This window comes from Mus caroli, unplaced genomic scaffold, assembly GCF_978045245.1.
Source record: "Mus caroli unplaced genomic scaffold, Mus_caroli_1 scaffold_6, whole genome shotgun sequence".
NCBI lineage: Eukaryota > Metazoa > Chordata > Mammalia > Rodentia > Muridae > Mus > Mus caroli.
In genome coordinates, this window is record NW_028227261.1 from 23,569,186 (window position 1) to 23,580,782 (window position 11,597).

The 11,597-nt window shown below is 53.5% G+C and overlaps 1 protein-coding gene across 1 annotated transcript; it reads left to right on the forward strand.

Annotated features, from left to right (window-relative positions):
• The first annotated feature begins 400 nt into the window (after nt 1–400).
• Nucleotides 401–10,933, forward strand: Cnksr1 (connector enhancer of kinase suppressor of Ras 1). The gene is made up of 21 exons (XM_029476404.2): nt 401–536; nt 2,396–2,553; nt 2,661–2,842; nt 3,874–3,958; nt 4,356–4,397; nt 4,474–4,578; nt 5,170–5,229; nt 5,349–5,411; nt 5,726–5,827; nt 5,915–5,976; nt 6,052–6,125; nt 6,266–6,372; nt 6,451–6,481; nt 6,916–7,088; nt 8,476–8,549; nt 8,710–8,781; nt 9,275–9,351; nt 9,496–9,557; nt 9,649–9,733; nt 9,819–10,000; nt 10,342–10,933. The coding sequence occupies exons 1-21, from the start codon at nt 485–487 to the stop codon at nt 10,609–10,611; spliced, it is 2,118 nt and encodes a 705-aa protein (XP_029332264.1). The 5' UTR covers nt 401–484; the 3' UTR covers nt 10,612–10,933.
• Nucleotides 10,934–11,597: the final 664 nt, after the last annotated feature.

The window sequence follows — 11,597 nt, forward strand, 5'->3', positions numbered from 1 at the left end:
TTTTTGGGGGTGGGGGTGGGGTGCTGAGAGGTCAGGGTCCTTTCGGCTGGGATATGAGCCCAGTTTGTTTTTTGTTTTGTGGATATTTGAGACAAAGTCTCGATGCACAGCTCTGGCTAGCCTGGAACTCACTATGTAGACCCGGCTAACGTCAAACTTATAGGGATCCTCCCTCCTTGGTGAGGCCAGTTTTGAGTTGAATCCCATGCCAGTTCCGGACTGCCTGAGTCACACACCCCTTGGCGCCAGCCCAGGAGTCCAACTGCCTACTTGCCAAACCCCTAGGATGCCAGAGGGGCAGGGCAGGAGGAAGACAGGCGGTGGACCAATGGCAGTGGCACTGCCTTACCTGGTTGGCCACGTGGGCCCAGGTATGCAGCGGCCCCGCCCTGCCTGCTCTGGCCCAGCCCCGCGGCCTCCGGGCTCGGGCTCGGACTGGGAGCGGAAATTCCTGCAGGGGCTGGACGCTAAAGCAGAGCTCAGGATGGAACCCGTGGAGACCTGGACCCCCGGGAAGGTGGCAGCTTGGCTGAGAGGTTGGTGAATCGGGAGGGGCAGGGGCGAGGTGGGCTCAAGGGTATTAGTGCAGTGTCCCTTGGACCAGAAAGTAGGGAGGGAAAAGGAGTCTATGAGTCAACAGGTATTTATAGAGCGTCTGTCCTGTACCAGCCGACCAGCGTCCCCTATACAGGCACAGTGAGGGCAGAAACAGGCCAGGCGACACTGGAGGGCCCAAGATGCAGGAAGGGGTCTTTCCCAGACTTTGGGGGTGTTCTAGCGCCCGCCAGGGTGGCGGCAGACAGGTGAGGTGATAAGTAAGCAAAACAGGAGGCTCTAGTGGCCCACACCCCCTTTATCTCCCTCATCTTCTCAGTGCCCCAGGGCCCTGTGAGCTATTAAGCCCATTTTTCAGAAGTAGAAACATACACAGAGCCAGGAAGTGATTTGTTCAGTCTTGGAACAGGGCCGGCCCTGGGTGTCATTTTCTCAGCCTGAGGTTGGCAGTAAGAGAAACAGAAACCCCAGTCATACTGAAGGGGTGACACAGCTCCACCCTCGGGAGTGAAGATCACTCCCCAGGTGACCAAGAGTCACAAACACAGTCAGACTCAGGAAAAATGAGGGCGTGTGGCTGCAGGACGGGTTGTGGAGGCTCTCAGAGGGACGTGGGGGGGGGGGGCGGGCAGCTGGAGCCTGCTCAGGCCTTTTCTGTGTGAGCAGACAGGAGAGCAGCAGGCTGACTCCCCCACACCGGGGCCCAGGCTACTACCGCTCACCAGGAAGGTGACCACAGGCCTCCGTTTCTCTATTCATGAATCGGTCAAAATGAGACCATGGTGGTGTGACTGACTAGCTTGCGTTGCTCAAATGTTTGTGACCTCTGGGAGGGAGGATGGCAGGCCAGCACATTCAACGTGGGAATGAAATTGACCACCCTGGCTCCTGAACTCCCAATCCAGCCCTTGTCATGGCACAGGAGAAATGGGGGAGGAGAACCTGATGGCTACACATTCCCCATGGCAGTCGGGCCTGAAATGGGAGGCTTTCCATCAAAGCATGAGCAAGCTGCTACATCTGTATGCATTAGTGTATCGGGGACGATGATGGGTGGTCTCCACCCTCTAGAAATGGGAAGAGCAAAGGTGCCAGATGGGTAAAGTGGTTTTGTTTTGTTTTGTTTTGTTGAGACAGGGTTTCTGTGTATAGCCCTGGTTGTGAACTCGGGGATCCTCCTGTCTCTTCTTTCCAAGTGCTGGGATTAAAGGCATTCGCCGCAGCCATACCCAACTATGGGTAAAGTTCTCAAAACATTGCCTCCCACAAAGTAAGGTCATGGTAGACAGCCTGGCCGCAATGTGATGGCTGCTGCTTGCTGCCTGACTCTGGACTGAGTGGCCCAGCAATCATCTAAAATACGTGGGTCGAAGCAGGCACTTCTAGCCTTCCCATTTTATGTATTTTTACATTCTATTTATTTTATGTGTGTGTGTTTTACCTGCATGTATGTATGTGCACCTTGAGAGTGCCGTCAGATGGTTGTGAGTTCCTCTGTGGGTGCTGGGAGCAGAACCTGGGTCCTCTGCAAGAACAGTAAGTTCTCTTAACCACTGAGCCATCTCTGTAGCCCCTGTTTGTTGTGTGTGATGGTCACTATATGTTAAGATGTTTGAGCATGAGTTTGGTAGATGGCACTGTCGGTAGGTTGGACACACATGCTAGAGTCACTGTCGCCTATGGTTTTCACCTCAGTAGCATCAGTTGTGAGAAGGGCAGAACCCAGCCAGGGGCTCAGGGTTGTCATTAGGGACAGGAAGGAAGGGAAGGGCTCTGATGTAATAAAATCTCAGAATGACAATGACACCTGTTTCCTCACGCTGACCTCTTGCTGCTCCAGGCCTTGATGATGCCCTACAGGACTATCCCTTCGAGGACTGGCAGCTGCCTGGGAAGTACCTGCTGCAGCTCTGTCCCCAAAGCCTCGAGGCTCTGACTGTGTGGCCTTTGGGCCACCAGGAGCTCATTCTAGATGGGGTGGAACAGCTCCGGGCCCTGGTGAGTGAGCACTGACCACACTGGCGGTAGCATCCACCAGCTTAGGGGTTTGCCCATGTGGGCTGGCGGCCAGGGCAGATGCAGTAATATTCCCTCTTTTGATGCAGGGCTCTAATCTACAGACAGAGAACCTGCAGAGCCTGGCTCAGGGGCTGCTGGAAAGGACCCAGGCCTTCCAAAGCTTGGTCCAAGGCTCTCTGGGCAACTGTGCTGAGACACCGGCTGATGTCCTCAAGGCTGCTGTGGAGCTGGTGCGGGAAGCCCATGCCCTCCTCTCTTGGCTCAACGGGTACTAGGGATGGGTGACTAGTGACTAATCAGTCTTTTCTTTTCCTTGGTGTCCTCTAGGGTCTGGGGCAGAAAAACAGTACTTGGCTGTAGATCTGATATGTCAGAGCAGATCTGAGCAGGGGCACGGGGCCACCTTGCTTCCCACCCCACCCTAAAGCTTGTCACCTGAATGATTTTATCAACAGTTGAGTTTTTGTTTGCTTGTTGGACCTGTGTGTGTGTGTGTGTGTGCGCGCGCGCGCACATAGGAGTGTGGTGAAGGTCAGAGCATTTTTGTTGTTGTTGTTGTTGTTTTCGAGACAGGGTTTCTCTGTGTAGCCCTGGCTGTTCTGGAACTCACTTTGTAGACCAGGCTGGCCTCGAACTCAGAAATCTGCCTGCCTCTGCCTCCCGAGTGCTGGGATTAAAGGCGTGCACCACCACACCCGGCTGTCAGAGCATTTTTTGCAAGGGTCGGTTTTCATCTTCCACCATGGCGTCCCAGGCACTGAGCCTAGAGACTCAGGTTGTCAGCTTTAGAGGCAAGCATCTTTACTAATGAATAATCACCATGGTCCTTCAACCAATAGAGAACAATTGCCTGTCCTATGTGTCTTACCTCAAATATCACCTCCTCATGGATGCCTTCCCCGTGTAACACTCTTTTTTTTTTTTTTTTTTTTTTTTTTTTTTTTTTTTGAGACAGGGTTTCTCTGTGTAGCCCTGGCTGTCCTGGAGCTCACTCTGTAGACCAGGCTGGCCTCGAACTCAGAAATCTGCCTGCCTCTGCCTCCCGAGTGCTGGGATTAAAGGCGTGCGCCACCACGCCCGGCTCCGTGTAACACTCTTACAGCTCATTTGTAATGCCCAGAACAGTTGAAGTTAAATCATTACAACTATAGCTTTTTATTTAATGGCTGTCTGCCTGGTGCCTACAACAGGGCCTGGTACATATAGGACAACAAAGTCCTGTCCCACCAGAGGTAGGCATTATCTCCAATTCTCAGGTGACAATTATGTCCAACATCGTCATTGTCCTTCCCCTGCCAGGTACCTCTTCTCTCACTTAAATGACTTCTCTGCCTGCCAGGAGATTGGCGTGCTGTGCGGGGAGCTGGGCCAAGTCCTGCAGGAGGTATGGGGATGGGAGACAGGCTGGTCTAGGCCCCAGAGCTTTTTATAAACTGTGAATCAGATTAAGATTGGGTGTGAGAGCTGGAGCGGGAGGGGGTTGTGGTGAGCAAGAAGAGAAGAAGCCTGTCTCTGGGTATGGGGTAACAGGTCATAGGATGGGTCATAGGATTTCCCTGGCAGAAGCTCGGGTAACATTTGCAAAGGGTGGTAGGCTAGGACATGTGTAGTGACTGTTGTTGAGTCAGATGTCCGGAATGAAACCTTGGAGTTGAAACTCTGAGACCATTATAGTTCTGGCAAGGAGACCAGTGTAGAGAAAGCAAGGGAGGAGCCTGTGTCCTCGGGAGAAGGTACTCCCCACTCCATTCTAAAGGGGGGGCTGTGCTCCCTGCTTTCAGGACTGCCCAGAGGCTGAGAAGGAACGCAACATCCTGAGGATTGTGAGTGTCCCGAGTGGGTGGGGAGGTGTAGGGTATGGAATCAGATGCAGCCAGACAACCTGCAGTCCTCCCTTAGTGCGGCCATGTGGCTGGGATCTGTCACAACATCCTGAGCTGCAGCCCAGAGGAGCTGCTGGAACAGAAGGCTGTGCTGGAGTCGGTGCAGGTGGACGACCCTTCCGTGAGTTCTGACTCCTAACCTCTTCCTGCAGACCCCTGGCAGCCTTGCCCGAGCCCTGAAACATGGTCCCGGAGCCCCGACACCTTGTATTGATGAGTCTGGGTACAGGTGTTTAGATGGAGACCCAGAGGAATTGCTTGGGGTCTCACCATTCCTGGATACCTTTCCCAAACCACAGGGGCTTTTGTGTGGCTCAGGTGTCACATTTCAGCCCTGGCAGTGTTCTGGGGGGTGGGGGAGAGGAGACAGATTAATAGAGATGAGAGAGGATGCTTACACTTGAAACAACCAGAAACAGCAGTCGAGAAAACCAGAGTTGCTCCCCGTTACCCCCAGCTCCATACCATCCCGTTCTCCATTCACAAAACTTCTGAGACTCAACTCGGAAATCAATAACAGGGTTGCCCTGTGGCCTTATGGGGGGTAAGGGGTGGGGACAACAAACCTGAAGTTACACAGCAGTTAGGAAAATGACGTCGTGGGGCTCTGTTCCCTTTCTGCTCACTTTAGAGTCACGGTGTGCACTGTGGGGTCCTGCTCACTGCCTCTGCTGAAGCCAGGCTTTGCTTGACTTGGCCTCTATCTCTACAGGGTTTAGAAATTCACACCACCAGCAACTGCCTGCACTTTGTGTCCCGAGTAGGGGTTCAGGTAAGAGCCCCAAGCACCCCTGCTACCCCTGACTATCCTGGAGGCCTTCTCCCCCGCCGGCCATGGCAGCTTCAAGCCCCAGGAAAGCCTCATTCTCTGAGCCCCGTTCTTCACCCCAGGCTGCCACCGGCTCCCAGATCCTGCCAGGAGACGAGATTGTCCAGGTCAATGAGCAGGTGGTGGTGAGTGGTGGGGAAAGAGTGGGCAGTCTGGAGATGAGGGACACTGAGGGAGGTCAATGGCAAAGTGGGGAAGTCACCCGAGGGTCCTGTGAAGACCAGGGCTGGGGGAGCTGCCTGGCATGACGTGAGCCAACACAGAAAGGTCGCGTGGCGACTGCTGCTGGGTGGGATCTCACAGAACTCGGGTTAAAGGGCTCCCTGGAAGCTCCCTGAAGGTGGTGAGAAGCGAGTGAGACCTGACAGGGAGCTCTGAGAGGGAAGGAAGGGTGTGGGGTTGCTGCAGAACCCTCCAACTCAGCCTCCCCGTTTCCCAGGTGGGCTGGCCCCATAAGAACATGCTGAGGGAGCTGCTGAGGGAACCAGCAAAGGTCAGCCTGGTACTAAAGAAGATTCCCGTGCCAGAGACCCCCTCACAGGTACCTGCTCTGCAACGCCCCCACACATACACCTGCTTTCAGACTCTCTTGGTCACCTCCATCACTTTGTTTCTGGTTGCTTCCCAGATGTCCCTGGACTCTCCTCACCTGCTAAGCCAATCACTGCCCCTGAACCCACCATCTCCCAGGTAACGAGCTCTCCCTTAGGGTATGTCTTGAAGCAAGGACCACAGGCTCATCTTATGTCCCGTTGCTCTCCACAGGGTTTCATCTGAAGGTCTTTTAGCCTTCAACCTGTCTGCAGATGGAACTCCTGGACCCAGCCCTGCCTGGACAGGTAGCTTGACAGCCTCAGCAGGTGGCTCATGCTCTGGGAAGGCCACCAAAGTGCCCAACCAATTCCCCATGCTGACATTTCTGCCTGCAGGCTGGGCCTAAACTCATAGATTTTCCCTCTCCCTCCTCCCTGCCTGACAGACTCTACCTCCCTTGATGCTCAGTCCCTGCCCACTCCCTCTGGACCACCAGGCGTACTTCTAGAAGAAACAGCAGAACCTCTGGAGCCTTCGGGACACCCTGACAAGGTAAACACAAGGACTCAGCAGGGAGGCGCGTGGGCTCTGGATCTAGACACGTCTCTAATCTCTTTGTGGTCTTTTCAGAGTCCCATCCTTGGTCGGAAGAATTCTAAAGGTATAAGAGGCCCTGGCTGAGGGAGAGGGGTGCTTAGAAATCTTCACAGGGCTGGGTGTGACCCCTCACTGCACACACGAGCTACCTACACAATAGCCTTTTCCGGCTACTCGGACCCCTGCTTCTAGCCTAGGCCTCTTGCTAGCTCTGAGACAGTGAGAAAGCACCCTCTGATTGTCAATTTTCTCGTGTGTGTGTGTGTGTGTGTGTGTGTGTGTGTGTGTTTGTGTGTGTGTAACACAGAGCTCTGCCCTCTACCACAAGCTGTATGCCCAGCTTCTCCAGTCAAAGCCATTCTACCTGAGGATGTCTGTAACATCATTGTAAGCCCAGAGTATGCCCTCCGTTCTGCTGGGGAGTCCTATGGGGGCAGGTAGACTTAGCGAAGGATCCTTGTCAGCCCCTCACCAACAGGGTCTGCTGTGTTGAGGCAGGTATAGCCACGAGGCTGAGCCGCCGCCGGGTGTCCTGCCGAGAGTTGGGTCTGCCGGATTGTGATGGATGGCTTCTACTGCGGAAGGTACCCGGTGGCTTTATGGGCCCACGCTGGCGCCGCTGCTGGTTTGTGCTCAAGGGACACACCCTATACTGGTACCGCCAACCCCAGGTGAGACCCCCCATACGCACTTGTGTAGGTAACAAGGGAATCTGAGGGTCACCATCTTTACCTTCTATGTCAGAGAGCCGCATACTTTCCCAACCGCCCTGTTTGTGAAGTGGGGGTAACTCTTGGTAGAGAAATGAGTTCATACACGTATAAAAGAATGTTCTGGGGGGACTGGGAAAGCGGCTCAGCAGTTACAAAGCACCTGTAACTTTTGCAGAGGTCAGATGTTTGGTTCCCAGCACCCACCTGTAACTCCAGTTCCAGGGAGTCCAGTGTCCTCTTACGCAGTGTCCTCTTACAGTTCCAGGGAGTCAGTGTCCTCTTCTATGGGCACTCATATGGTGCACAGATGTCCATCAGTCTGGGCTATATAGCAAACTTCAGGCCAGCCCAGACTATATAGCGTGAGACTCACATTTCAGAAAACACAGCCCGGTGAGCTGGCTTCGTGGGGACGGGTGCCTGTCATTAAAGCCTGATGACTTGTGTATGATACCCACAACCCACATGGTCTGAGAAGCTGTCCTCTGATCTCCATGTGTCTTGTGGCATGCATGGAAAGGTGCCCCCCCCCAACCAATATATAAATGTAAAACATTTTTAAGTGTAGAAAAAAATCACTTTTATTCTCCCTACCTCTTCTTTCTCTCCTATTTTATCCATCCTAGTGATAGCCACTCAATCATTCATTCACTCAATAGACACCCAGGTGCCTGCTGGATCCAGCTCTGAGGGAGAGCATTGAAGGCCACAGGGAAGATTTGGATAGCCTCTAGCTCTCTGCATCTTAGAGGCCAATGGGGGGAAAGGGCAGAATACATCCTTTTTTTTTAAGATTTATTTTAAATTTTATTTATGTGAGTACACTGTAGCTGTCTTCAGACACACCAGAAGAGGGCATCAGATCCCATTACAGATGGTTGTGAGCCACCATGTGGTGCTGGGAATTGAACTCAGGACCTCTGGAAGAGCAGCCAGTACTCTTAACCAATCAACCATCTCTCCAGCTCAGCAGAATACATCCTTATGGACAGTGGGCCAGGAAATCTCTGGTGATGCGTGGGAGCCCGGCCTGCCACATTCTAGTCCACGGACACTAGAAGCTTCTTTGGAAAGCCGAGTTTGAATGTTTGTCAGATGAAACGGAAAAGGGAAACCAGGAAGCAAAAAGGCTTTTCCAGACGGAGCAGCCAAAAGGGCATGCCTGAGCAGGGCTCCTCCCCTTTGGCTGTTTCTCTGGATACCTTTGCTCCCCTTCCCTGCCTAGAAGTGCCCCTTGACCACACCTTCAGCCCTGAGCTCCAGGAACCCGAGGGGTTAACTAGGGAGCTGGCTGAGTCTTGAGGGCCCAGGGCTCCATGCTGACCCTCGCGTTGTGATCCCCCAGGATGAAAAGGCCGAAGGGCTTATCAATCTCTCCAACTACAGCCTAGAGAGTGGACATGACCAGAAGAAAAAATAGTTAAGTCTTGGAGTGAGATGGGATTGGGAGAAAGGGGGAGAGAAGGGTGGAGGTGGTGTGGACATGTGGCAGGGAGCTGGAATTCCTGATCCAGCCTCTCTCTGGATTCTGGATGGGCATGCCCGGAGGAGGCTGTGACTTCTTTCTGCCCCCTGGCAGTGTGTTCCAGCTGACCCATGATGTGTACAAGCCCTTCATCTTTGCTGCCGAGACCCTGTCTGATCTGAGCAAGTGAGTGCCACTTCCTTGTCACTACTCCCATGCAGTCCCCAGCTACCAAGCACTTAAGAGCTGAGTGAACTCAGGGGACGGGACTCAAACCCTGGCCCACTCAGAAAGCCTCAAGTTTTCATCATCTGCAAAATGGGCAAAGAAGCAGTGCTACCTCATTTGCTCCCTGAGTGTCAGTTCTGTGGATCTGGGACAAGGTGGTTCACTCTGCTAATTCCAGCACTTACAAAGGCTGAGGCAGGAGGATTGCAAATATGAGGCTAGCCTGGGCTACATGGTGAGTTTCAGGTCAACCAGAGCAATATAATAAGACACTGCATCAAGAAAACAGGAAAGAAAGTGGAAGATATAGCTTAATGTAGAAAGCACCTCTTTATGCTTGGGCTCCAGGATCAGACAATAAGTTCAGGGGAGAAAAATAGATGTAGCTAAAGCTCAGATCTTTGTGGGCCGAAGTGATTGGAAACCTCACGACTTGCATGTTCTCATACAGGTGGGTGCGACATCTCATTACCTGCATTTCCAAGTACCAGGCTCAAGGCCGGGCCCCCTCCTCTGCCAGAGAGGAAGGTGAGTCTATCACAGAGAGGGAGAATGAGCCCAGGCAGCACGGAGTCCCTGCTGTGCCCCAGGCCGGGTGCTGGAGCTCAGATCTCCTGGCCCACTCCATGGCTCTCCAAACCCAGCCTGTGGTTCTCTGACTCCCCACCCTAGACTGCTACAGTGAGACAGAAGCAGAAGACCCCGACGAGGAGGCTGGGTCCCGCTCCGCTTCTGTGAGTAGAGTGTCACTTTAGAGTAGGGGGTAGGGGCTGGATGGCAGGTGGTGGGACTCAGGCTAATCCTCCTTCTCCTGCCTCAACCTAGCCTGGCCCAGCTCAAGCGTGGAGTGACACATCGCCCATGGCTTCACCCCTGCAAAGTCCAAGAACTTCCTTTAACTCTCCACCAGGTTGCTGCCCTGGGAGCGGGGAACTGGGCTTCAGGGCTGTCCTGAGCATATTCATGTGTACTCATCCTGCACCCTGATTCCACAGACAGCAGTGACAGAGCCCTGGAAGGAATGGTACAGGGACTGAGGCAGGGAGGGGTGTCCCTCCTGGGCCAGCCCCAGCCCCTGACCCATGAACAATGGCGGAGTTCTTTCATGAGGCGGAACCGTGACCCTCATCTCAATGAGCGTGCACACCGTATCCGGGCACTCCAGAGCACCCTCAAGGTGAGGGGGTGGGCGCACACTGGGTCCCGGCTTAGGATAAGGCTCTGAGCTTCAGGCCCTGGTGGTGTCTGTTTCCCAGCTCCACTGTGAGCTCTGGACTGTAGGCTGAAGGCTACAAGCCCTGGATTTGCTGGAGTTCAATCCCGGGCTCCATACTCCATTCGAGTCTCAACTGTGTTCTGAGGCAAGTTCTAGAAGGTTCCGTGTACAGAGACTATATATTCACCCAGACTCTTGGGCCAGGGTATCCTGGTGGTGGGTGCAGGACATAGAGCTACTTCTCGGTTCTGTTCCTCTTGGATGACTGTGGATCTCCCCCCCACCCCCAACTTTTACCTCAGGCAAAGCTGCAGGAACTGCAGGCCCTGGAGGAAGTGCTGGGTGATCCTGAACTCACAAGTGCAAAGTTCCGACAGTGGAAGGAGCAGAACCAGGAGCTATACTCAGAGGGCCTGAGAACCTGGGGAGAGACGTGGGCCCAGACCAGCTCCTCAGACCCAAACTCTGACTCCAGGGGTCATTCCCCACAGCCCCTCCCCTCTGACCCTGAAGAGCCCTCCCAGCCTTTTCCCTTAACCCCAGAGAACAGCCACCAACCTCCTGACCTCTGACCCTGGCTGAGGACTACTTCATTCCCAGTCTCTGACGTGTTTAAGACATGCCCAAGGGGTCAGTGAGAGACCAGAAGGAGCGTTAGCCGTTAGCCGTCAGCTTTACCCCAGAACGGACCTTCCACACACTCTGCTCACGTGTCCCCTAGAGTGGAAGGAAATCTCCTGTCCTCTCTGTGAGGCAGAATTCCCTCAACCCATCCTCAGATCTGGGATGTCCCTGCCTTCCTGGGGCATTCAAAAAGGTTTCCCAGACCAGATCTGGATAGGTGTTTATTTTACACGAGAGCCGCTTTTCCACCAAATAAAGTTGATTTCTCTGACGTGAACCCATGTGTCTTTGCTTTAGAATTGGGTGTCTGTGCTCTCTTCCTCACCCCACTCCACCCCTGCTCCCTCAACCACACACAGGGGTAAAGAGATGCCGGGCTAGGGTGAATGCTTCTCCATCCTAGGGTGGGTGACAAGCTCTCTGTGTAGCCCATTACCCTGAGCTATACACTCAAGGCCCCAGTGCCAAGGTACCGAGCTCTGTGGTCATGCATCTGGCCTGTCTATCTCTCCTTAGACCGTAGAGGTCAGGCCTGCTTCCCTGTCCTAGCCCTAGGGAGCAATGTCCACTTGGTAGATACAGGAACTCATTTTTTTTCTGAAAGGCCAGGTGGGCATCAGTGGGACATGTAGTGGACTCTCTCTTGGTCTCCCCTTCACTCAGCCCCACCTTGAGTACCTGGATCCAGAAAAGGGGCCTCTGTGCTCTCTATTTAAGATGAAATGGAAGACCAGACTGATTCCCACCAGCCTCTAACCACTGACCCATCCTGAAGCCCTTGGCTGAATACTCGGTTCTCTCTGTGAGGTACCTCATGGGAGGAGCTTCTTTTGCTGTTTTGCTTTTTTTTTTTTTTTTTTTTTTTTTTTTTTTTTTAAATCATTATCTGCTTGGAATGTCTGGGTGGAATCCGGAAGCCTGTAGCTGACAGCTG

Bases quoted from the DNA above. Each gene is read 5' to 3' on its own strand.
- Cnksr1 (XM_029476404.2), top strand. From the start codon at position 485: ATGGAACCCGTGGAGACCTGGACCCCCGGGAAGGTGGCAGCTTGGCTG. The intron at 6,482-6,915 runs GTATAAGAGGCC...GTGTTGAGGCAG, and splicing joins TGGTCGGAAGAATTCTAAAG to GTATAGCCACGAGGCTGAGC. The intron at 8,782-9,274 runs GTGAGTGCCACT...GTTCTCATACAG, and splicing joins ACCCTGTCTGATCTGAGCAA to GTGGGTGCGACATCTCATTA.